This window comes from Crinia signifera, chromosome 2 (assembly GCF_055691185.1).
Source record: "Crinia signifera chromosome 2, ASM5569118v1, whole genome shotgun sequence".
In the NCBI taxonomy this organism is placed as follows: Eukaryota; Metazoa; Chordata; class Amphibia; order Anura; family Myobatrachidae; genus Crinia; species Crinia signifera.
The window spans coordinates 294,176,071-294,203,544 of record NC_139218.1 but is presented as its reverse complement, the minus strand read 5'-3'; the positions used below and the strand labels follow the sequence as shown (position 1 = coordinate 294,203,544).

The 27,474-nt window shown below is 44.0% G+C and overlaps 1 protein-coding gene across 3 annotated transcripts in view; it reads left to right on the top strand.

The window, feature by feature from the left end:
• Window positions 1–27,474, top strand: part of SCEL (sciellin) — a 74,108-nt gene that overhangs the window by 7,172 nt on the left and 39,462 nt on the right. For 2 of the 3 annotated variants that reach the window (XM_083168822.1, XM_083168820.1), the window contains exons 2-7: window positions 11,114–11,170; window positions 16,479–16,605; window positions 17,397–17,459; window positions 18,423–18,488; window positions 23,497–23,562; window positions 26,955–26,978. In XM_083168822.1, coding sequence (XP_083024948.1) covers window positions 11,137–11,170; window positions 16,479–16,605; window positions 17,397–17,459; window positions 18,423–18,488; window positions 23,497–23,562; window positions 26,955–26,978 — 380 coding nt within the window. In that variant the 5' untranslated portion in view covers window positions 11,114–11,136. Of the gene's footprint in view, window positions 1–11,113; window positions 11,171–16,478; window positions 16,606–17,396; window positions 17,460–18,422; window positions 18,489–23,496; window positions 23,563–26,954; window positions 26,979–27,101; window positions 27,164–27,474 lie in introns of those variants that run through there. The other variant, XM_083168823.1, reaches the window with a different exon arrangement.

Genomic DNA, 27,474 nt, shown 5'->3' with positions numbered 1-27,474 from the left:
AGACAGCATGACCAATTTCCCATTAAAGCTTGTATGCATGCTCCTGATACCTGTAATATTATTTTTTTTTAAATCAGTCATAAATATTTTTCCATAAAAACCTTCTGTAGATCCCTGCACCCTGTTTACTCAGCAGTACTCATCATGTTGGGGTTGGTAAATGTGAATGTTAAGCCCTGTACACACAGTGCGACTGCAGCCCGTGCTGAGCGATGTACTCAAGCACGGACCGCTCAGCACACATCGCTGCACACAGTATGATATACACCCACGATGTGTGCAGAGCGATCTGTGCAGACCAGTGTTTTCTTTTGAGAACACTGGCGATCTGACGAGATTTTGACTGCATGCAGTCAAGAGCTAGTGAGGGGATAGCGAGGTACAGAACCATGCATCGTCGCCGCTATGGCCTGTTCACACGGGGTGATGTGTGCTTAATTTCTAAGCGATCTAGACAGATTGCTTAGAAATTGCCTTGAAATCACCCTATGTGCCTGCTAGTGGTTGTTCTAGACATGGCCATACCCCTAGCGATACCCCATCTCCAATGATGTCACACATATCACTTGCCTTCAGGCCACACCCTCAAACTATTTTGGGATTTGATCTTTGTTTATTCAGTCTTACTTTTTATTATGACCTTCTGATTTATGATATCCTTGTAATGTGCTTGGTGACAGAAGGGGTGGAGGATTATGTAATAGATAAAATTATCTCTTCTTTCTGATAGATCTTAATTAAGTAATCTATCTTGCGCAAATCAGGGCGGATAGCACTAGTACTGAGAGTAATTACATGATATTGGGTTCACCATAAGAGCAAGGACCGGGCAGTCTTGTTCTGGGAAACAGCAGAATGATGAGGATACATTTACATATGATAGAGTACATGTACAGCCACAGATATAGATAAAAATGTCATACTACTTTTTTTTCATCGGGATGTTACCATTCCTCATTTAATATTATTACCTACCTTAAAATACATTTTAGGAAATTTCACTTGATTAAGTTCTTTTGTAATCATCTTGGGTCTGTATATTTCCCATGAATACTGTTTTAAGTTCATCAATCACTGATCATCTAATAACTTTCAGAATAAGGATTTGTTTGTATGTATTCTTACACGGCAAAGGTGCAATAGTTTGTGTCCTCTGTTGATAGATACTGGTATGATGAACACTCTCTGATACAAATCATAGAGCACAAGTGTGCAATAATATATCTCTTGGGTTGTATGAGTTTCTTCTTGATGAATTAAAAAAAGTAATTCAGAGAACTCTTTCATTCTGCTACTGTCTATGATACTGTGCAGTACAGTACTCTTTGGAGACAATGGGGCAGATGTACAGATGGAGCCAGCCTCATTCAACGCCGGCACCCTGCAGATCCGCAGATGATAGGGGCTTCAGGGAGAAGGGCAGGGTTCGGGGGGGGGGGGGTCGGGGCGACAGCGGGGGAGGCGGTGGGGTCCCAGGGCACGCTCCGTTGCCACGGGGCGCGCGGGCATCTCGTGCGCGCGCACCCCTGGCAGGAGACGGCCGCTGGCTAGGCCGGCTCCGTCTGTATTAAGCATTAACAAGAGATAAATGCAAGGGTGATAGAGAGATAAACATCCAGCCAATCACCTGCTAACTGCCATGTTACAGGCTGTGTTTGAAAAAAAGTCAGTAAGAGCTGGTTGGCTGGACGGTTATCTCTCTTTATCACCCTTGCATTAATCTCTTGTTAAGGCTTAATACATCTGCCCACTGTTCTGTAGCAGCCTATGGCTAAAGTTTTCTTGCGTTATCAGATCTTACAATGTGACTGGCCTATGTTCTCAGTATACAACTCACAAACTCACAAACAGGAGACCTTCAGTACAGCTTAGGGGAACCCATCAGAATAGATGGATGATAAGCCTGGTCCCAGAGTAGCAGAAATGCTGTCCTTATCTTCATTATCTACATCCCAAATTTCCATATTCCTTATATTTCGGTTTCTTTTTGGGATGGAGGAACACACATGGATATCAGCATAAAACATACAGAGGGCCAAATGTAATAGGGTGTGAGAATCAGAAAGTGAGACATTTTCAGGGTTTTTTTTAAAGCGGCAATCAATTACAAGGCAAAATCAACCTGATTTTGCAGTGTAAATGATTGCCGCTTTAAAAAAAGAAGAAAGGAAAACTCTCTTAAAATCTCTCACTTTCTGATTCTTACACCCTATTACATTTGTCCCCTAGTATGCAGTTGGGATGTGTTGGAGATTTGTCCATGGAAACCCATAGAGATGAGCTACAAGGAGGGTAGCATAGCAAAGTGTCACAGAAAGCAAGGTTTTCTGAGGACAAAAAAATCTGCCAATGCTGCCAGTACGATGGAAGATAGGAGTCAGTCACTCTCTGTTTGCTTGAAAAATTACAGACTCAACATTGTAAAGAATAAAATGTATGGTGAGGAAAACTCTCTAAATTAAGTTGGAAGAATGGTGTGCCCCCTAGGGTGCACCGACAGGCGCTATCAAGGGTGTCTCGCTAAGAGCTGCCACTTAGAATGGGGTTGTCAGCCCCAAGGACCATGCAAAAAAGAAAAAGAAGTGGCGCTGGTTTGATGAAAGGTATGGATGTTTTAATAACAATTAAGAATATTAAGTACAATTGCACAATATAAACAAGTAAAAAGATGAAATAATAAAATTAATTGGGAATCAAGGGAATAAAAACAAATGAATGACTGGACCGGAGGCTGAATTGATGAGTTGAGTGATATGACCAGTTCCGTGGAATAAAGAGGTATAGTGATGCAAATAATCAAGAGGCCCACTGGGCTGATAGTTACCACACGGTGTCTCAGATGGTCTAATCCCAGATACAATTAGGAGGGTATCCTCAATTGATTGCGATGGTGGGGCCACAGTGGGCAATGACCTGATGTCAACGGGGGCTTAGATGGTGTATAGCCAGATACTTCCCACTTCGCTAGAGGTCCCAATTAGATGTTGTAAATATGTCCAGCTGGGATAAGGACCAAGGTGGTGGTGAACTGAGAAAGCGTGGGTGATGAAACAAGGGTGATCCAGATGGTCTGGGTGGGCGAGGATATTCAATAGGTACAAGTAATCCGGTCCAGAGAAACTTCTAACGCGTTTCGCTGCTTGAGGGGTGCAGCTTTTTCAAAGGTCTGGAAGCTGCACCCCTCAAGCAGCGAAACGCGTTAGAAGTTTCTCTGGACCGGATTACTTGTACCTGAATATCCTCGCCCACCCAGACCATCTGGATCACCCTTGTTTCATCACCCACGCTTTCTCAGTTCACCACCACCTTGGTCCTTATCCCAGCTGGACATATTGGTCACACTGAGCACAGGAATCGAGGTTGGCCACTTACATCATCTGCCATCCAAGTCTACCAACCTTGAGGAAACCTGCCTTTTTACAACATCTAATTGGGACCTCTAGCGAAGTGGGAAGTATCTGGCTATACACCATCTAAGCCCCCGTTGACATCGGGTCATTGCCCACTGTGGCCCCACCATCGCAATCAATTGAGGATACCCTCCTAATTGTATCTGGGATTAGACCATCTGAGACACCGTGTGGTAACTATCAGCCCAGTGGGCCTCTTGATTATTTGCATCACTATACCTCTTTATTCCACGGAACTGGTCATATCACTCAACTCATCAATTCAGCCTCCGGTCCAGTCATTCATTTGTTTTTATTCCCTTGATTCCCAATTAATTTTATTATTTCAACTTTTTACTTGTTTATATTGTGCAATTGTACTTAATATTCTTAATTGTTATTAAAACATCCATACCTTTCATCAAACCAGCGCCACTTCTTTTTCTTTTTTCTCTAAATTAAGTTGCCAGCACCTGCTGCATTTATTGTGTGGTATTACCGTACTATACAAGAAGCGCTGCAATGTAGTTGGAGACCGACACAGTAGAGCGCATCAGTGACAAACATTATATGAAATGGATCAGTAACTGCAATATAATAGAGAGACCCGCTAGAGCCTAAACCTCGTCCCCTTTGGCTTAACCCTTATTATCAGGTCTGAATCGGCCCCTTGGTGTTGTGTTTAATCTTTCTCTGAAATACTGTAGTGCTATTTCATTTGTATTAGGTTATTGGCTAGCATTACTCCTCATATAACATAGATAGCGACTTAGTAGCAAGCAATCTTCAGCCATACATGAAAGATTCTGATTAAATGAGCTGCTGCCTCGTTATTGTTTCTATATAGATTAGACTGGTATTGTACTGAATAGATTAGTCATGCCTTGGCCTCAGTACAAACAAGTATGCAATATTTCCTGATTCCAAATGACCTGATCCCATAAGAGAAACATTTGGCAGAGTGCTGTGCAGGAGTGACTGCTAGACCCGCCAGTTTCACTGAGTGCATCGGCATGTCTTCCAGAGGTGTGGCCTCTGAGTCACCCTCCCCTAATCCACTGTCATGCTTAATGATCTAGTAAGTACTGGCATTTAACAATTCATTTGCTTTATAATACTAAGGGCTAAATGTTTCATCGCATTATAACCCCATGTCACATTTAAGAAATTTGTTGCTAATTTATCAATTAATTAAACTTAAATATTATTATAGCTAATATTATTTTTAAATAAATTCCAAACATATGTGATTGTATTAAGTAGTACAATTAAATATGACACACATTAAAGTGCACATTATCTAAACTATAGAGTTACTGTATTCGTAGATTTTTGGCTGACTTCCCCTGCCTTGCTGGACCCCAAGGTGAAAATACAGTATATACAGTATTGCTATATGGCTGTAGAACACACTGGTGCAAGAAATGAAAATTAGATTTTAATTTACAAATGGAACAGAAAAATTATTATTGCATAATGCTTAACCCAGGGCTATTTTTCAGTAGGCTCCAGCAGGAACTGAGGCCCTTATTCTAGTTCACTCTTTCTGACAAAATATTTCTTAGATGGACAAAACCATGTGCACTGCAGGTGAGGCAGGTGTTACTTGTGCAGAGATAATTAGATTGGGGTGGGGTTTTACACCTGCCTCACCTGCAGTGCACATGGTTTTGTCCATCTAAGAAATATTTTGTCAGAAAGAGTGAACTAGAATAAGGGCCTCAGGGGTAGATTTATTAAGCTCGGTGAAGTGATAAACTGTCTGGTTTTTATCACCGGCAAATCAGCTCCTACCTGTCATTTTTTCAAACCAAGCCTGTAGCTTCACAGGTAGGAGCTGATTGGTCGGTGATAAAAAACAGACAGTTTATCACTTCTCCGAGCTTAATAAATCTACCCCTGTGTTCCTGCTGGAGCCTGCTGAAAAATAACCCTGCTTAACACAGTGGTTCCCACTTGAATCATGACACCTTAGAGTATTATCGGTTTTTAGTGGCACCCCTAGGCCAAAAGTTTGTTGATGAGAAATTGAGAAAAAAACAAATTAAGTAAATAGTGTTTAGCTGTCACCTTCGGTCAGTTATTTGGTGGTGCGCAGGTTTCCACTTCTGGTTAACAACGTGGTTTATGTCTGCTAGCCGCTACCATTGGCTGTGCCTATCACACTGACCATAAATAATTTGATATGATCTGAGCCGTTAATCTGTAGCACACCTGCAAATGCCCCACTGCATCTCGGTGCCACGGTACAGTTTGGGACCCAATGGCATAACAGCACAAGTAATATATGGTACTTGTGTAGTTTCACGGTGGCATTGGCCGCAGATCGCATCCAGGGCCGGCGCCACCACTAGGCAGGTTTAGGCACTTGCCTAGGGAGCTGGCCACTGGAGGGCATTAGTGAGCTGGAAGTTACCACAGCAGCAGCAGGGGAGCAAGAGAGCCAGAGGAAGGAGCTCAAAGGTATTCCGTAAGTGAGCATAGCACAACCCCCCCCCCTCCCCAGCAGCACGGCGGCCGCATTGCACTCCCCCCCCCCCCCCGGGTGGCCACATCGCCGATCCCCCCTGCCGGCTGGACAGTCACATCACGCCCCCCCCCCCCCCGCGCTCGTAGAGCAATTGAGTGCACCCCTCCCGTCACCGGGCCTGATCGCACTGTATGCAAATCACATGCGATTTGCATGCGATTTGCATACAATTTGCAGACAATGCGATTTAGCACCCCCCCCCCACTATACACGGCAGCCCAAAGTGTTGTGAGCGGACGCGGTACGCATCCCACCGACCTGTTTATACCCCCACTATCCAAGTCGGTGTGGAGTTGATTTTATAAAATGTGGTCTACATTGGCATTGATTTCTTAATTCTCATTTTTTAAACAAACTTGTAAAATGGCATTTAGAAGCTTATTTTTGGTACTTTATCTCCCTCCTCTTTATTTCTCTCTCAACACCCCGTCATGCTCCACCCCAAGGGGCATGTCTAGCTCCATATATGGGTGTATATTTGTTTATATGCTTGTGAGATATTTCTAGATTACATTAATAACTAAATATTTTGGAAAATGTAGCAAGTATGTAGATTCTGGTTGGCTTGCTAAGCAGAGGTAGCCTTGTAACCCCACACGGCGGGCGGGCAAATGCCCGCCCTCTGCCACCCAGTGAATATATGTGCCGCACTGTGAATGGACCATCGAATGATCGCCCACCATTGAATGATTTCTACAGTGCTCTCAAATCTAAGTCATTCACATGTGGATGCCCAGCATTTTTTGGCACATCCAGTGTTTTTGTGGGTATGGGCACCATCCCTGTGCAAGCGCGCATGCACAGAAGCCCTGCACATGTGCATAAGCGAATATGCGCAGAGTTTCAACATCGGTCCCCCATGCAAACACGCAAGGGACTGAACAGACCAGAATCAGGGCCAATATACATGGTAATAAATGTGATGCCTATGCAATAAATTTCCAAATGCATCTAGAAGCACTTACGTGTACCTCTACATCTAGGAGGTGAGCTCTAAATGACCACATATGGATAAGCCCTAAAGGCCCCCATACACTATGCGATTTTGGGACGATTTCATCCGATTTCGGCACTTTGTGCCGATAATCGGGTGAAATCGGCCCAAAATCGCAGGTGTGTGAAATCTGATCCGATCCGATGCGCGGTCCCGTGCGCATCGGACCGGATCAGGGAGGTCGGACGGTCAGTACATATGATCACGTCCGACCTACCTGTATGCATATGCCTGCCCACCTGACAGGCATATGCATGCAGGCACCGGGGGAGCAGTGGGGTGGGCAGCGGGTCCCTGAGTGCTAAGCTGGTGGCGCCGGAGAGTGCTGACCTGGCCGGGCGGTGATGATCATAGATATCAGCACAGCAGCGCTGCGGGACGGGACGCACAGTGGCGGGTATTAGATTTTAAAATTCCTGTCAAATGATTGGCCGTTCTCTGATTGGCTGAGCTCTTAGCCAGCCAATCAGAGAATGGCCAGTCATTTGACAGGTATTTTAAAATCTAATACCCGCCACTGCGCGTCCCGTCCCGCAGCGCTGCTGTGCTGATATCTATGATCATCACCGCCCGGCCAGGTCAGCACTCCCCGGCGCCGCCAGCTTAGCACTCAGGGACCCGCTGCCCGTCCCACTGCTCCCCCTGATAAGAGCACCGCCGCCCCTGACCCTCACTGCCCGCCCCCTGCGCTCCGACATGTGATAAATCGCAAGCGATTTATCACATGTCAAATTTGGCTCATCAAGTGGCAAATTGTGTGTGAGCCTCCCGGGGAGCTCCCGGGCGGCTCACAGGAGAATTGGGTCCGACTTGTCCTAAGGACAAGTCGGCCTAATGTATGGGGGCCTTAAAACAGTTAGTAAGATTTACTTACTTACAAGTGGTTCCATATAAGTGGCCACGAGAAACCTTGGACCAGATGTATCAAGCTTCAAAAAGTGATAGCATTTATCACTCTCCATGTTATCACTTTTTGAAGCTTAATACATCTGGTCCCTTATTTGAAATGCATGGAGCCATAGGGATCATTGGGGCAGATGTATTAAGCCTGGAGAAGAGACAAACTGGAGATAAAGTAAAAGGAGATAAATCACCAGCCAATGAACTGTTTTGAAAATGACAGTTGGGAGGTGATTGGCTGGTGCTTTATCTCCTTTTACTTTATCTCCACTTTATCTCTTCAGGCTTAATACATCTGCCTCGTGCCTTATCACCACTGCAGGGACATAGCACTGATAATTTCATTTGAATGTATACAGTATATGGGCCAGATGCACTAAGCTTCAAAAGTGATAAAATGGAGATAGATAAACCACCAGTCAATCCGTTTCTAAGTGCCATGTCACAGCTGTTTGAAAAAGCTGATTGGTTGGTTGTTTATCACTCTCCAATTTCTCACTTTTGAAGCTTAGTGCATCTGGCCTGAAATGTCCCCCCCCCCCCCCCCCCCCAAACATGTAACATCTGTATAATATGGGTTAGGTAAAATCAGGTAGATTGGTAGACTCTTCAGCGAGACAGGGAGGTTGCTGCTATTCCAGGGAGTCTCCTGCAGAATGTAGGAGGGGAGGCAACTATGCTGTTCTGTCCTTCAGTAACTTGTATGGTGTCACCCGTACAGATGGCATATTGCCCAGTGTATACCTGGCTTCTGATATACTTCTTAAAATTAAGCAGTAAAAATAAATAAATTGCAATTTAACCACAGAGGGGTATATTTAAGTTATATTTTTCAATTCTAGGTGGTTTTGTGAGGGGCATTTGAATGGGTAATAGTAATGCTTGCAAAATAAAGCCTGATTTTGGATGTATTACTTTTACATTCAGATATTACTGTCAAATAGAAACAGTAGCTTTAATATATTAACTAAAATCTGTAGTAAATATACCACAAGCATCAAAGGCTTTGGAAGGCCATTGCACTACATCAGGGGTGGCCAAACGGTCAGAGGTAAAGAGCCGAAAAATATCGGTAGTCAAGCTAAAGAGCCGACATCATGCGCGCGCCGAAGGCGCATGCGCCAAAAAAAGGGGCGTAGTCTATTTTGACCCCTTTGGCGGGTGTGATACAAATATGCCTCCAATAGTGCAGTGCCATATATACATATGCCCCCAATAGTGCCAGATACACATATGCCCCCCACACCGTGCCAGGTATGCCCCTACGGTGCCAGAAAGCTGGTATGCCCCCACAGTGCCAAAAAGCTGCTATGCCCCCACAGTGCAAATTTCCCAGCAGCAGCACTCACCGTTGTTGCTGCTGCTGCCGGGCGGGGAGAGGACAGTCTGGCGTCCCCCTGCAGTCCTGTGATGTCACCGAGGGGAGGAGAGCACAGCGCACAGCACACCGCACGTCTCCTTCCCCCTCACTTCCCTGTGACTGGGCCGTCCACTAATCAAAGCTCGCTGGCCGGCTCCTGATTGGCTGCTGGCCCGCGAGCTCTAATTGGCAGACGGCCCAGTCACAAGGATGCACAGTAAGGGGTAGGAGAGATACGCGATGCGCACTCTCCTCCCCTCAGAAGGAGAAGGGATTCAAGTAACCGGCAGCAGGGGGGACTGGGACGGACGGTGGGCGGAGGGCAGCAGGAGCCACACTTTACAAGGGGGAGAGCCGCATGAGGCTCAAGAGCCACAGGTTGGCCACCACTGCACTACATGTTCCCACTAGCATGTTAGAGCTGCGAGTTTACAATATGATTTTTTAGGCTGGCTATTCCATATTTTTTTATATAAATATTATAGTTCTGGCCATAGACTAGACAACTTTCATCCAACTGGATGGAATAAAAATCAGGTACTCGGGGGCAGATTTATTAAGCTTGGTGAAGTGATAAAGTGTCAGTTTTTTATCACCGACCAATCCCCTCCTACAGTAATTCAGAAGTTACAGGCTTGGTTTGAAGAATGACAGGAAGGAGCTGATTGGTCGGTGATAAAAACCAGACACTTTATCACTTCACTGAGCTTAATAGTACATCTAAGTCTGATTGTGAGCAAATGCTATTTGAATTTCGGGGGCAGATTTGTTAAGCCAGGTGAAGTGATAATGTGGCTGGTACTTTATCACCGGTCAATCAAGTTACAGGCTGGGTTTGAAAAATAAGTTATCAGCTGATTGGCTGATGATAAAGTACCGGCCACTTTATCATCTTACCAAGCTTAAGACATCTGCACCTAAAGGGGCACACACACTGAGCGATGTTTACCCATCTAAGCGATTTTCTCGGGGTGGGCGGCTTAACAGAGCAGGACACTATGGAAAGCCATCCACCCCGTTACTCATCTGCTGGTAATACAGCAGATGAGTGGCGGTGGGGCATGCTTATTGCCATGCCGTACACTCTGGGTGGCTTTTGAGCTGAAAGCAGCTCAAACGGCAAAACTGAATTGCCTTCAGCTCAAAACCGCCCAATGAGTATGGGCCTTAAGTAATTTGCTCCCAAAATCTAGAAACAAACAGAAACTGTCTGTCAGACAAGGTTCCTGTATTTATTTTAAATCGGTTTAATTTAAACAATTTGACTGGATGTTTTTGTCCATTTTCTTGGGTGTGTGTTGTGACAGCATGCCCAGCCCAGGCCCTGTCTCGGAGGAGGAGGTAAGAGACAGCTTAGGGCACAGTGTTGGAGATGGGGCAGCAGAGTATGTGGAAGGTGTGTGTATGTGTGTGTGTGTGTGTGTGGGGGGGGGGGGTTGAAAGATGTCAGTGCTGATATGTGTAAAAAATAAATTAAATTGGGATGTACAAAATGGGGTTGGCCTTTATTTTCCCCGGACTGGGTTTGTAAGCCATGCCCCCTTGACACCAGCCCATGCCTCCAGATTACGCACACGCGCCTGCAATGCACGTTGATGTCCCTCCTGCTGTGGATAAGAAGTTGAGAGGTATGGGTTGCTGGGGACCCAAAGCATACGCTTGCACCTGGGCCTCTGAGTCACTAGTTTCGCCACTGCCCACCCTGCTAGTCTATTTACTGTAGGTTTGCTTCTTGTTTCTTTTATTTACAATACTTTTTCTTCAATTTATTTGTGTCCTCCTTTTCATTGTAAAAAAGTTGGTCACCTTATATTTACAGCAGAGGTAACACGTATGTAAATCTGTAATAGCGGCAATGATGCATTAATTACAACCAGCAGATGTTCTGATTCTATATTATAATGTCATTCTTATGTTTACATGGGTTTTTTTTCCTCTAGTTTCCAAGAAACGATAGAACAAGATGTCTTCCTTCAGCTATAATAAATCTGGAAATGGTAATGCATACATATTCTGTGTATACAGTATATTTAAAGAGTAAAAAAACATATTTTGTTCATAAAACCATATACATAGTCACTCTTGTAGAGTTGGACACGTTTGCAGTAGAAGTGCAGGTATAATATAGAGAGAAAGGATAGCAGAGTGCTGGAAATATTTTTTGTCCTTGCTGCCGTCTAGGGGGGATACTCAACCCCTCTTGAAAAAGGATATCAAATAGAAACAAAGTAGATGGCGCTAAGAGACACTATAGACACATGATTTTTAGTAAAAAACAAAATGCAAATTTATTTATACATTTATCACAATAATTAATCAATTTTAAAAAGTAGGAACACCGGCCGGTGAAATATATATGGTAAAAAACCTAATGGTGCACATATATTAATTCAAAGCATCTTTGGTGTGCTATGTATTTTTTGCTCAAGGAAATATGCAGTACTTGGTAACTGTCCTATGCTGTGGCCAGCCGTAGGATAAAGCACATATGGTTTGCAGAACTTTAGAATGGATTTAGGCATGCATGGGGTTAATTTTCAGCAGTCTTTGGTATAAGACAATGTTAGTCTATGAGTGAAAGCTCAAATTCGCTTCAAGCATACAAACTCCAATGCACAGCCAAATGTTAGTTTCCAGCCAAACTTTCCATGTTAATACTCAGTCATTTGAGCCATATAGCTTACAGGTGTTAGAAAGATTTAGAATTAGATGCAGAGAAATTATACTTATGCTCCGTTTTTGTAATCCACTGTGGGGAGTTGATTCTGTTGCCCACGCCTGGAGCGGGTTCCCGGCTGTTGAGCTTGTCAGCCTTATCTCGAACACGCTGCTCCGGCTTCCAGCGGTGTTGCGGAGTGCAAAATAACAAGTGAGGATCTCCTTGATGACGCGTTTCCCCGCCTCTTAGAGTGTCAGCGGCTTCGTCAGATGGCCTGTGGGTGCCCCCTTGCTCGTATTTATCAGGGCAAGCACCGCCCCTATGGGCATCTGTATTCTTACATCATCAGTTCAATCTGTTTGGCACATGCGCATTTGCTTTTACAGCCAAGCCTCGATTTCATGTCCGTTTTTACTTCCACTGTACACTTGTGCTGAAAATTAACCCCATGCATGCCTAAATCCATTCTAAAGTTCTGCAAACCATATGTGCTTTATCCTACGGCTGGCCACAGCATAGGACAGTTACCAAGTACTGCATATTTCCTTGTGCAAAAAATACATAGCACACCAAAGATGCTTTGAATTAATATATGTGCACCATTAGTTTTTTTACCATATATATTTCACCGGCCGGTGTTCCTACTTTTTAAAATTGATTAATTATTGTGATAAATGTATAAATAAATTAGCATTTTGTTTTTTACTAAAAATCATGTGTCTATAGTGTCTCTTAGCGCCGTCTACTTTGTTTCTATTAGGTATAATATAGGTTCATAGTGAAATAAGTGGATCAGCATGAATGAAAATGTATTGATCTGAGATACACTCTATGCATATCCTTATATCACGGCATACTTAACATGTCATTCAACATCAACATCAGCAGCAGTGGGGAACGTTCTACATCATGGAGGCATATGACTGGTGTTTCGTAGGTGTGCATTGACCAAGGTCTAAATCTTCCCCTGCAAAAACACTGGCCCTCCGGCATAACCTGAGGGATCCTCAGATGAACAATGTTTTCTCACAGTGATCTGATGCGTCCTTGGACACAAGGGGTGACATTCTATGGGATGCGATTATCGTTTTTTTGCGGTAATTAGACCACAAAATGGCGATATCGCATTTTCCCATTAAATCGTTTATTTAATGGGATGCGCTCAGGGACTGAAATCGCATATTATGTGCGTTAAGGTATGCTGAATAAAAATGCGAGATTAATTCGCATTTTTATCGCATCCAGATGTTTTCCAATACAAAAGTATACAAGTCGCTTATTTAATGCTATGCGCATTTGCACATCGCATTTTTTAGGTGGCTAATTATCGCACTAATTTCAGACCAGGGTCTGTTAGGCGAATTAGCCAGAACCCTGCACAGATCGCAATGTTCTGTGCAGGGTTCTGCAGTAAAAAATAAAAGAAAGGGTTAAAAAAAAATAAAAAACGAGCGGGGGGTCCCCCGCCTGAGTATAACCAGCCCCGGGCTCACTGAGCCGGTGCTGGTGACATAAAATCAGGGTCCCCGACAAATAGGGGTCCCCTTGATTTCATGAAACAAGCACCAGACTCAAGGTCCGGCGCTGGTTCCCAAAATACGGGGGACAAAGTGACTAGGGGTCCCCCGTATTTTAAGAACCAGCACCGGACACAACCAGCCAGCAGGGTAATGCCACAGCCGGGGGAAACTTATTATTTAAGCTCCCGCGGCCAAAGCATTAACCCCCTGGCTGGTCAGCATGGGCAGGGGTCCTGGGGAAGTGGGGACCCCCCAATGAAGGGGTCCCCCCCCTCCAGGACTTACCAGCCCATGCTGATAGTCCGGGGCTGTCCCCGATGCCCCTGGGCGGTGGGCATCGGGCTGATGATTTGTGTAAAAAAAAAGAATTAAAACTATTGTTTTATACTGGCGAACTATGAGTCCCAGCAAGCCTACCCCGCATGCCGGGACTTGGGGAACCACAAGTCCCAGCATGCGAGGCATTAAAGGGCCCGCTGGCACTTGTAGTTCTGCAGTGCAAAAAATAGTGCACAAAATCACACTGACACACTGTGAAATAAAACTTTAATACACACAAAACACACACACACTGATACTTACCTACCTTGAGCCCGTAGGTCGGTCCCTGGATCCTGGGTCCGTCCTCCGGGGCTCCAGGGCAGAAGAGTCCGGTTCCGGGGCCTTGGTCCTGGTTCCGGGGCTGGTCCTGGGGTTCCGGGGCTCCTGGGCTGCAGAATCCGGGGTCCGGGATCCGAGGTAGTCCCCAGGGGTACCTAAGGAAGCAAATCCAACTTACCTGGTCCCCGGCGGCGACCTCGGACTCCTCACCGGTGACTGCGCTGCTCCCATCTGGTACCCGGCTTGCAGGACTTTGACCGGCGCAGAGATGTTTCCTCCTCGGCGTCTCTGCACAGAATGATTTCTTGGCCAATCAGGAGCCGAGAAAGTCGGCTCCTGATTGGCCAGAAATCATTCTGAATACAGACGCCGAGGAAGTAACATCTCAGCGCATCTAGAGCAGAGATGTTTCCTCCTCGGCGTCTCTAGTTAGAATGATTTCTGGCCAATCAGGAGCCGACTTTCTCGGCTCCTGATTGGCCAAGAAATCATTCTGTGCAGAGAGGAAACATCTCAGCGCCGGTCAAAGTCCTGCAAGCTGGGTACCAGATGGGAGCAGCGCAGTCACCGGTGAGGAGTCCGAGGTCGCCGCCGGGGACCAGGTAAGTTGGATTTGCTTCCTTAGGTACCCCTGGGGACTACCTCGGATCCCGGACCCCGGATTCTGCAGCCCAGGAGCCCCGGAACCCCAGGACCAGCCCCGGAACCAGGACCAAGGCCCCGGAACCGGACTCTTCTGCCCTGGAGCCCCGGAGGACGGACCCAGGATCCAGGGACCGACCTACGGGCTCAAGGTAGGTAAGTATCAGTGTGTGTGTGTTTTGTGTGTATTAAAGTTTTATTTCACAGTGTGTCAGTGTGATTTTGTGCACTATTTTTTGCACTGCAGAACTACAAGTGCCAGCGGGCCCTTTAATGCCCCGCATGCTGGGACTTGTGGTTCCCCAAGTCCCAGCATGCGGGGTAGGCTTGCTGGGACTCATAGTTCGCCAGTATAAAACAATAGTTTTAATTCTTTTTTTTTACACAAATCATCAGCCCGATGCCCACCGCCCAGGGGCATCGGGGACAGCCCCGGACTATCAGCATGGGCTGGTAAGTCCTGGAGGGGGGGGACCCCTTCATTGAGGGGGTCCCCACTTCCCCCGGACCCCTGCCCATGCTGACCAGCCAGGGGGTTAATGCTTTGGCCGCGGGAGCTTATATAATAAGTTTCCCCCGGCTGTGGCATTACCCTGCTGGCTGGTTGTGTCCGGTGCTGGTTCTTAAAATACGGGGGACCCCTAGTCACTTTGTCCCCCGTATTTTGGGAACCAGCGCCGGACCTTGAGTCTGGTGCTGGTTTCATGAAATCAAGGGGACCCCTATTTGTCGGGGACCCTGATTTTATGTCACCAGCACCGGCTCAGTGAGCCCAGGGCTGGTTATACTCGGGCGGGGGACCCCGCGCTCGTTTTTTTTTTTTACACTTTGCACTGTCCTGCAAATGTGCGATTTTCAGACATGAAAATCGCACATTTTCAGGACTAAATACAGCGCACCACTTCGCTGCAAATCGCCCCTCTTCGCACTTTTCAGCCTCCAATGCGCATCACATTAAATATGCGCATTTTGACTGAAAAATGCGAATTTAAAATAGGCGATTTGCGGCGATGTGGTGCGCAAATAAAACATGCGCATTTAGCGCATAGCATAGAATGTCACCCAAAGGCGGATCACAGAAGCTTGCTGTAGGTGTCTATTAACACAAGACACCTCCTATAGCATTAGCATTATTACACACAGCCAGTGCCGTCTTTCCCATAGGGCTTAATGGGCAGTTGCACAGGAGCTGAAGGATTCTATGGGCCCACCACAATGGGGAAGATGGCACTGCCCCAGGGAGCTGTGGCCACGGTGGCGGCGGGTGGCAGGCAGCGGGGGCCGGGAGCTTGTAGCGCTATTTGCTGGATGGGAAGCACTGCTGATTTTGAAAGACTGGCCGGACGCTCAGCCAATCAACGTTTGGCCAGTCTTTCAAAATCAGCAGTGCTGATATGCACTTTATCACTTCACCAGGCTTAACCCCTTCAGTGGTACTTGTGCAAATTTTCTGGGTTATGCTCCAGTGCTCAGACTGGCAAGCCCAGAAAATTCTTGGGATTGTCACTGCTTAGAGCCGGGCAGCACCGCTGAGCTGAGCTCAGCTTCAGCCGCTGCCCGGTTGCCCAGCCCTACCTCCTTCCCCCCAGCTATGTGCGGCGTGGCTTGCACACAGCCGGGTTACCAGGGACAGGACCGGGCAGCAGCTGATGTAGTGATCAGCGGCACTGCCCGGCCCCAGACACAGTGATGGGTTTTTTTTTTTGGAAGCGCTCCCCCCCCCCAAAAAAAAACCTCTCCCAGTGGGCAGCGCTCCCTAAAAAAACACTTCTGAAAAGGGTTAATAGATCTGCCTCATTGGGTGATCAGTAATTTGCTGAGTAGTAAGTATTAACTAGAGAATATACAGTAGTATTAACTGTAATATCTTATTTTCATCAACAGACTCAAAAAGTAGCACTCTGGGATCAATGAACAGGGAGAACGTGATACAGGAGACAAACAAGAAGAGAACTCTGCTGAAGGACAGTAGTTGGATAAAAACACAACCGGAGGATGAGGTTGAAAAGATGTAAGCACACATAGGGAAAAGGATCACCTGTACTAAGATAACATGGAGAGAGATAAAGTACAACCAGGGCCGGCGCCACCACTAGGCAGGTCTAGGGCGGTACTGAGCCGCCGAGGAGGAGAGGTACCATAGAGGTACCCGTACCATAGAAACCAGTATCGCCCACCCGCCGCCTGTCTTCCTCTGAAATCTCCCCTGCAGCAGGGACTGGGAGCAGGGGAGAAAGGTATCGTAGCTTCCCTCTCTCCCCCTGGACACGGGGGTTGCGGGCGCACGCCGCAGTGTCGCCCGCACCCCCACCCTGTGGTAAACCAGGATGCGCCACGGGGACTGGGAGCAGGTGGTTGCAGGCGCACGCTGCAGTGTCGCCCGCACCCCCACTCTGTGGTGCAGTAACGTCCGCACCCCCCGCCCGCCGCCCGCTGCCTGCCTTCCACTGAAATCTCCCCTGCAGTGGGGACTGGTAGCAGGGGAGAAAGGTATCGTAGCTTCCCTCCCCCCCCCTGGACACAGGAGTTGCGGGCGCACGCCGCAGTGTCGCCCGCACCCCCACCCTGTGGTACCGCTGCCTGCTGAAATCTCCCCAGCAGCGGGCGGCCGGCGGGCGGGGATTTGCCTGGGGCGGCGGGGAGGCTTGCACCGGCCCTGAGTACAACAACAGCACAACCTGTAACATGGCAGTTAGGCAGTAATCTCTCTCCAAAGCTTAATACAGAGACCCATAGCATGCTGTTACCATACTCCATGTTTGGTGATTTCTATTTATTTATATTTATTCATATTTGTTACAGTAGAGACGAAAATTATGGGAAAAATGTCTTAAGCAGATACAAATCACAGGATAACCTGGACAGGTAATTTGTCTTCTTTTTCTTTTTTTGGACTATTATTATATTTCATTATAGCAGAGGAAGCTGCTGGCAATCAGTCATCCCCTGCACTAGATACGTGAACAGAGTCTGCAGTATACTTGCCTACTTTTGAAAACTAGTTTCAGGGAGATTATATAGTTAGCAGTAGAATTATGCAAGGCGCCCCATTGAGGGGGCATGTCATGCTCCACCCAAAAGGCGTGTCTAGTTCCATATATGGAGACATTGTGAAAAGAGATTGTGAACTTGGCCCCTAGAAGCGTGGGTATGCACTGCTACATCTGGAAGGAATATTTTAAAATGACTTATATCCTAATGTAGATGAGCCCCAAAGCAGGTAGTAAGAGCTACTATACTTGGTAAAGTGCTGAAAAATGGCTCTGATGATTCTATGTAAATGTATCTCTCATTCCTTTTTTCCCCCTAAATGTAACAGTATAATGTGGGCTAGGTGAAATGATGGAGATTGCTAGACTAATGAGGGAGAGAGGGAGATTGCTGCTATTTGAGGGAGTATCCTGCAGAATGCAGGAGGGTAGGCAGCTATGGTCTGCAGTGTTAAAACGATAGATGTCTACACCTTTATTTTTCATAAATGGGGGATTTCATTGTTTATGATTCCCGATCTCCCGTCTAAAGGGCCAATGGTGGTAATATTCAAATGTTTGATTTTTTTTATTACGCTTGCTGCACCCAGACTGGCCAAGTTTTGCCACGCAAAATGGGTTACAAACTGAAATGTGTCTCCATATTGCTCAGCATGTCTGAACGGAACAACAATTCCATTGCTCCTTTGGGTGCCATAGGGCACAAGGATAAACAATTGGATTCCCCTAAAGTGTTGTTTTTCATGGCTAACTAATATAACATGTCAATGTCAACTACTATGTCAATACATATTATACATTAAATCTTACCATAAACTGCATTTAATTTGTTTTTCAGGGACAATGATAAACAAGACAGCAAGACCATACACAACAGATTCAAATCTGATGATGCTTTAGACAGGTATCGTCTTTCATGCTTGGAGTCTAACTTTTTTATGGGCTCATTGATAGATCATTGACAAGTATAATTCATGTTATGGCCTTAGACGAAAGTGGAGAGGAACCATGGCATATCTGCGCCCATAATCTGTGAGGAATGACGATCTCCGCTGAGAGGGAACGTTTGCATCATATTAGCTAAATATACTTTATGCACAGCAGACTTTCCCTGGGAGGACGAAAAGAAGAGATGCGCAGGTTCGGATTTACTCAGTTCTTATCACCAAATTATCGCAAGTTTGGAAATTTTTTGATTGGCTAACAGCTGTCACATGCTTTGGATATCCAATAAGATCCCACTGTAAGAACCAAATAAACCCGGGTAAAACCAAACCCGCGCATCTCTAACGATTGAGTATAGTAAATATGCTATAGGTTTGCAATATGTAAAATAATTGACTGATAACATACAGGGGACAAACTTTTATAGTTAGCAATGTGGACAGATACTTACCTTACGGCAGATGTGACAAAGCTTTAATTGATCCACCTTGAGTCAAACTTACGCAGGAATGCCTCTTATCCCATCTGTGTGCAATGCTTAGGAGAAATACTCATATACAGTATGCACCAGTGCAAGAAACAACTCAACTGAAACAAAGAGAACAATGAAAGACTTGTAAAACATGAGGGAGGTGGTTCATATACACTATTAGTCAGTGCTCTCAGGTGATGCAGAGTTGCACAATGCATCTGCTGTACTTACTGTGTGTGTGACGTGTGTGTATATATATATATATATATATATATATATATATATATATATATATATATACATACAAATATGCTGAGGGCACTCACAAGATTTTCCACACTGCACGGCGGCAGTTACAAGGTGAATAAATCAATAAACACAGGACTGTGTGAATCAACGTTTCGGGCGGGTAGCCCTTTCAATTTTTAAATACCCTTAGTATCCAGTATAAGCTGATGCTCCTATGCATCTACAGGATTGTGGCAATCGTTAACATGCTAGTTATTTGGGATTTATTTTCGAGACTGTCCAGGCCCCTCCAAAAAACCCATAGCCCATTAGCTATAGCCTGCTAATGGAATAGTCTTGGAAATCAAATACCACAGTTAATTGAATTCCTCCCTTAAAAACGTAAGTATATCTACCCCAAAATGTTCTCTCTTTGGGCCTTATTCTGATCGGTGCGGCCGGATCCGATTATGCGTCCAGGACCGTGCGTGCGAAACCCCGCCTTCCATACGGATCGCCAACTCCGTCCGTATGCGGTAAGAAGCTGGCCGAACGGACCGCACGTGTATTTTTCATGGAATACGCCTCCTCCATCTCAGGGAACCTCCCCCATCATTCGATGGTCGCAGACCATCGAATGCAGGACCGAGTGGTCCACCAGCTCCCGCAACCTCAGACCACACGGACATTTTTCCGTGCTAAAGCAGGGATCTGGGCGGGCAGCTGACATCCGGCGATGTCATATGTCCACCCCCTACACGTGCGTCACGACCGCATTACCATACGTACGCCCAGCGTTTGCATGGGAACGCCCATGAAACGCGGGGCGTATGCATATGGTAATGAGCCCAAATAGCCCTTCACTGTGACTGTGAGGCTTGAGTTCTGCGTTATGATGATAGATGTAAGAGGACACATCTGTACTAGTGACTAGGACAGTGTTATTGTGGAAAATGAGACTGGAAAGTATAATAGTTAGCAACAACATGGAAAATAGGAAACAATAACATGAACACAAACAATAACATGAACACGGGAAATAGCAATATTCATATCAAGGGTTTCAATCAATGGTATTCTCAAACCAGAATTTAGAATGCAGGGTGCAGCTGAACTTTCAAAATCCTGATTCACCTGATGTGCAGAATATATACTTAATATATGGTATATGAAATGTAAAACTAAAGACTCTATTTTAAATGTAATATGTAAGTTGATGTTTAAATTGAGTTAGGTTCCATCATTTGAATGAATCTCAGAATATTAGTTTATTACCACCCTAGTGTCAGGTGAATTTATCCTAGCTCCCACTCTGTTCCTGAGTCCTGTACTTCCACCAATGACTGCAGGAGTCTACAATATGACATTAACAGAACATGTGCTTGCAGTGCGAGCCAGGCTTAGAATATTTTTGTACAAGGGAGATTTTTCAAAACATAATATGGCCTATGACCGTGGTAGTTATATTAGCAGTATATCAGCATTTAAAAAGCACAACAATGAAGGTCAAGTCATTTTAACAGAACTCCAAGGGGGGGGGGGGGGGGGGGGGGTGTTGGAGACCAGAATTCCAGATTAGGCTGCTGATAGAACAGGGTCTGGGTAGGCAACAAGTATGGTTCAAAGTCAAGGATTGCAGAAGGTATACAATACACAGTCCAAGTTTGGGACAAGCAGCAGACAAAGGATAATCCAGAAATCAGGTAAAGGGTCAGGGAAGCAGAAGGTCAAGAAAATATGCATCAAAAACAGACAGAGAATATCACACAGCTTGGGTAATAATAGGTAATAACAGGAAGCAGGTAATATAAGCAACACAAGGCCCAGACTTTGTATCTTAAATACCCACCCCATGCAGAGAAGGGACAGCTCAAGTCACTAAAGGGGTGTACACACGGAGAACTTTTAACAGAAGATTTTGACTAGATAGTCAAAATCTCCTAGAAGGTTAGCCAAAATCTCCCTATTTTTCTCCTGCTTAGTCAATATTGTCTAGCAGAAATAGCTTAGCATAGATAAACTGTGCAGGCAAGGCAATTTTGACTAGATCATAGACTATAATTGCTTAGTCAAAATCTCCAGTTTATCTAGCCAAAATCTCTCCCAAAATTGCTTATTCAAAATAGCTAAGTCAAAATTGTCCCCGTCTGTACACCCCTTAAGAAAATTGCAGAAATCCTTCCTGTTACCCACCTTTAGCCTTTTGTTATCTATGTGGGACTTGTGATATTCTAAAATATGGTCCTTGTGCATGCCCTAGCAATAACAGCTAGGGCCCAATGATGCAGCTTACACAAAGTTGCAATGGCGCGACTTTAGGTTTCTAAATAAAGATTATATTCTTGGATTTGGACACTGCTTGGGCCAGTCAACTGATATTACACAATGGGAAAAGGTAAGTGAAGCATTTTTAGTGTATGATCTGCATGTCACTTTAAGATGTGCTGTATATACAGATAGAATTTATACCACTTTCACACCACACCTCAGACCTGGGTTAATGCCGGGTTGCTGATGTGTTGACCCTGTTCAAGGTCTGGTATGAAAGCCCAAAAGCTTATAACCCGGGTCGACCAACCCGGCAATTCGAACTGGGTTATAAGAAGGGTTAAACCCAGTTTGCCCTCTGTTTAATTGGTGAACGGGTTTTGATGTGAAAGCATCTGATCCGGGTCGGTGCCAGGTCGGACCCAGACCAAGATCCAATCCCAGGTTGGACCTAGCATTGAGATCTGAAAGGTGGTATTACTTTAATGTCAAAGCACTGTGTGTACTGCTATGTATTTATTATAAGCTTATAAAATCTCATAAGCGGCAATATACTGTAGTATACAGTACTGATGTCAGGGCATTATTGTACCCTTGCTGAAAACATGGATATTAGAAGTTACTGGCCAGTGCTGTAACTTATGTGATGTGAGCAAGGCGTAATAATAGTCAGCATAATACATCATTATTTCTAATGAGTAAAGAAAACAATTTAAAGCGATGTATACCTAATTCTACACATTTTTCTGCATATAATGATGCCAATGGTTTTTTATAAATGGAGAAAGTTTATATAACATTGCGTCAGTGCACACTAGGAAAATGTACATCAAAAACACTCTCAGTAGCAGTATTTCTCTGACATAACTCCTGTATCTATTATCTGGGATACAAAAGATAAACCATGTATGCTCAATATCTAATCTTACTACAACAGTCTCTTTACTATTTAATCCATACAGAATGTGAACCAACTAACTTGCACGCTCTTTGTGTTCTGGTAATGTTTCTGCAGTCTTTATTCCTGTGACATAACCTAACTTGCATAGTTAATAATTGATGACATTAATACTACTATCTATGTTATATTATTTAAAATACTACCATGCTATTTTGTCCTTTGTGAATCACTGTAAATGGAGAGAAAGCAACCTACTGTATAATATAGTATTCATCACTGTAATGGCTATTTTACAGTACAGAAGATATACTAAAATTAATATTATTATGATCCACCTCCTCCTTATCATCCTCCTGTTATCTCAGAAATGTTACACTGCTGCTAATGAGACTACCAAGAAGCAGGCACTTATTAGGGACCTGGCAATTTACATATTATTAGTCTTAAAATATTCCCAAATTCTGATAAACTGCTAAAACATATACTGTAAATGAATAAAACATTAGTCAAAAGGCAAATATGCTATTTCCAGAATTACAAGACATCTTTTGTAATTTATCAACATTACATTGTAACTAACATTAATAATAATAATAATAATAATTATTATTATTATTATTATTATTATTATTATCCTTTATTTATATGGCTCCACAAGGGATGTGCAATTACAGAGTACATAAATGAATAAGTAAAACAGTGACCTACAGGTAAATACAATAGAGGACAAGTACAGGGTACATAACCTTAGCTGCATCAGCAGATGATGCTGGAATAAGTATCAGCGTGGTAGAAAACCACAGGATCTGGTGCCATCAAAGATGGTTTATGTATGAGAAGGAAACGCACACAAGGGAAGAGGGCCCTGCTTGTGAGAGCTCACATTCTTAAAATTCATACATTTGTTATAGCACCTGCTGAATTGTAGCAACACTTATACATTATATTATAATATAGTATTATTACATTTTATTTAGGCAGCACTGCAAAGTGTACCCATCACCCTCCAGGATAAACCTTGATTTTGCTTAACCTAACAGATTATTCAAGAAATAATCTGTGACGACTAAATACCTATGGTTCCATATTTCCCCACAGAATTCCACTAAGAAATGCATCTGAAAGAGGAAATAAATCTGCAACACTGGAAAGATTCCCCATAAGGTAGCCTATAGTAACGCTGGAGAGCTCAGCTTTGCACTGTGGTGTATGTTACACATTATATAAGCTCCTATCAGCCGGTACAAAGCTTTGTACAGCTACTCCTATATCAGGAGCATTGATCTAAGTGTAGATCAGCTGCTTTATATAATCAATGCTCACTGGCTTTTAGAATCTGCTTTGACCTCTGGAGGATGTGGGGTCATTTCCATCAGTCTGACCCATAATGTCCAGGAGGTTTCTGTCTATTTTTTCAGCTACTACTGACATTCATACTGTATTTATCTCTGCTCATTTGGTTTGTAATGGCATTATACATATCAATATTCACTGGGCACAGTGAAGCAGTAAATATACTATAGGAGCAGACAAAGACTAAATTATCATAGATGAAATGGGTCATGTGAGCAACCAAGGAAAAACAAATATAGCTGAAAATATATCCTTTTTCTATTTCCCTTCAGTGGAAACAATACAAAATTTTTCAGTTTTAATAAGAATCACTTTATATGTACAGTATACTGTATACTGAACAAGCAGAACCAGTTTATCTCCACCCTACAAGTACCCCAACAATACTGTAGTTTAATTCATCTGTGCTATGAAGAAATTCAATCTCCGCTACTGAAATAGAAATTATGCTACGTGTCCTTAAATTGTGTTGGGGGTAATTAATGACAAGAAATTGGAGAGCCTGCTGCAATATTGAACATGATACAGTAAATTAGTGTTTCCCAAACTCGATCCTCAAGGCACTCCTAAGTATATCCATGGCTCAGCACAGATGCTTAAATAAAATGGACTTACTGTAGGTAATAATGAAGTCACTTGCAGAGGCTGCAGCGCTCGCTGACCATGAGCTGGGGGAGCTGTTATCATGTATGTATGTGCTAGATTGATACTGCAGGGATTGCCAGCACAGCAGGAATCCATATAAATGGATTGTTAAGCTTAACATGGTGTTAGCTATATATGGTACCGGATGCTCTCGGCGCTGGCGATCCCCAGGGGAATGATCCACAACATATATTACATACATGATAACTTGTATGTTTATATGTGCTTGGTTAACCCCCCCTCCCTGTATCTCATGGTCAGCACTGCAGCCGTTGCTGGTCACCTGTATCCAAACATGGAAATCCCCAAAACCTGGACTGTTAAACTGGGTACACACTAAACGATGTGTGTACCCAGCAACATCACCTGCAAAGGGCCCCACAGACAGGGCAGAAACGAGCCTGGCTGGGCCCAGAGAAGATCTGCTGCAGCTACTGCTTTCAGGTAGTGGCCTCACTGGCCCTCTGCATCAGACTTAGGCCCGGGTAATTAGTAGCCCCCCCCCCCCCCCCTCTTGGCTATCATGCTATTGCATGTATTTGTCAGCGACATACCGGATACACGCACACTAGACCAGGGGTCCTCAATCTATTTTGCTCTGGAACCCCGTCAGACAATAAAAATAATGACAGGACCCCAGCAAGTTACTGCAGAAGGTCATCATATCACATGTGAGGTCAGAAGGCAGCACATACATGGCAGCATTGTGGAGGCACATAATGATGTGAGGAATCTGAAATAACAGGCAATTCAACAGATATATCAGACTCCTTGAATCACTGACTGAGATTAGAAAAGTCATCAGCCTGATGGTCAGCAACACGCGACCCCATGCTGAGAAGGTCGGGACCCGCAGTTTGAGAATCATGGCACTAGATGATGTGTTAAAATTTTGGTCCAATCTGCCAGATCAGACCACTTACAAGCTAGCTGATTTTTACATGGCCCATTTCATTTATGATTTTGTTTTATTTACTGTACAAGGAACAATTTTCACTTCTACACACAGTAGCTGACAGATACTGCAGCTGCTTTGACTCTCCATATACTGTACTGTAGCTTTTCTGTTTCTTTGCATGCTTAGCTAAAGCAATATACAAATATGCTTACACTGTATGTACCAACTTGTGTTGTCAGATGTGTCTGAATTACTGTTGTTTGTTCTTGTAAAATATGTGTGATCTTATTACAACAATCCAACTAATCACATTCCAACTAATTACAAACATACCATTAACATCCTAACTGTTTAACCAGGGGCTCTTAAAATGGATCTGTCTGACACACAGAGGAAGCCTCCATTTTGTACATTCAATAAATTTGCCTATAAATATGCTTGAAATCACTATTTAAAATTCTTGTGACTTGACATATTTCTGAGGTACTTGTTGCTAATGAATTAACGGGTCCAGTATAGATGACAGACAAAGTCACTGTGTGGACGGTCTAGGTTGATACTGCAAAAAAAGGTCAACATACAGTAGGTAAGGTCGACAGTCAAACGTTCAACATGAGTTTTTCATGATTTATTAGTGTCTACGTAATCGTCCGTCGACATGGACACCGTATATATGTACCACGTCCCCTTACATGGCTTGCTGTGCTAAACACACTATTATATTCCCACTCTATGTCCACATGGATAATAAAGTATAAAAAAACAACCTTTTTTTTTAAATAATTAATGAAAAACTCATGTAGACCTTTTACCTGTTGACCTTGCCTATGTCGACCATAAGTTTGTGTTGACCTTTTGGCAGTAGACCTAGCCACTTTTTAACATTAGTGGTGGACCTAGACATTGTCTATCCACTGACTGCATATCGAATTAACATTCTACTTTCTCATGTATAGTAGTATAAAATGTATGCCTTCACTTTGGGTTGGGTCCACATCTACTCCAACTTAACATATGTCCGTTTGCATATTATTTATAAGGAGCTATCATCCAAGTTAATTACACCACACAGTGAGGGCAGGACTTCTCGTAACAGGTATAGAACATCTTGTGATCAACCCGGCCTGCATCTTGCAATGTCATTACCTCTAGGCCTTTATTCTGGTTCACTCACCAAGGCCATTTGAGAAGGAATTTGCCTTTGCAAGTGAACCAGAATAACCCCCTAGTGACAAACCCTCACTCTGAATGACCAGTCTGAAAGCCAGATGTGTCAAGCTTCAAAAAGTGATAAAGTAATAAACAACCAGCCAATCAGCTCCTACCTGTCATTTTTCAAACCCAGCCATGGCAAACAGGGCAGTTAGTAGCTGATTGGCTGGCTGTTAATCACTCTCCATTTTATCACTTATTGAAGCTTGATACACCTGGCCCTAAATCTGGTAGAGATCTTCCCAGCTATATTAATGACAGTGACAGAAATTAAGATCTTTTCAGTGCATAAAAAGTGACTGAAAATAAAGTTTTAGGATGCGATGGTATTGGATGAACTTGTATTATAGTTTTGTTGGCCTTTTATGGCAAACAGCTATTTACTGTAAGATGTTTACATATGTTTCCTATGACACCTAATTTTATTTCCTCCTCTTCTTACATACAGTGAAACAGACACCACCAACAAAAGGTATAGATGCATTTCATTTATCCAAGTCCATTTTAGTGTATTATACTGCACTCATCTCCGGCACTGTGCTGAAAGTTTTGAGCATTGGTGAATTAACAAATAACCTATTCTTCATTCAGCAGGCAATCCTGGGCTCCTAGTAACAAGACAACTATGACCACAACCACTACAGATGAATCAAAAAGGTATTTATTGTAAACATACACAAGTCTTGTGAGTGAAAAGAGGGCAAAAGACCCGCACCATATATTTTATGAAAATTCTTTGGTTATGGATGGAAAAATACCAGCCAGAGGGGAATATTATACATAATTTTCCCCACTGACTAAGGGTGTTCTCTACTGATATAGAATATACGATACGACAGGACAGGAAAATAAAATCAGTTTTACTAGGATGCACTCCTCATCCACACAGTCTCATAGGACTTAAAATTACAGTGTGTAATATCTTTATTAATATTTATTACAATTAATTACTAGGAGGCCGTCATTCA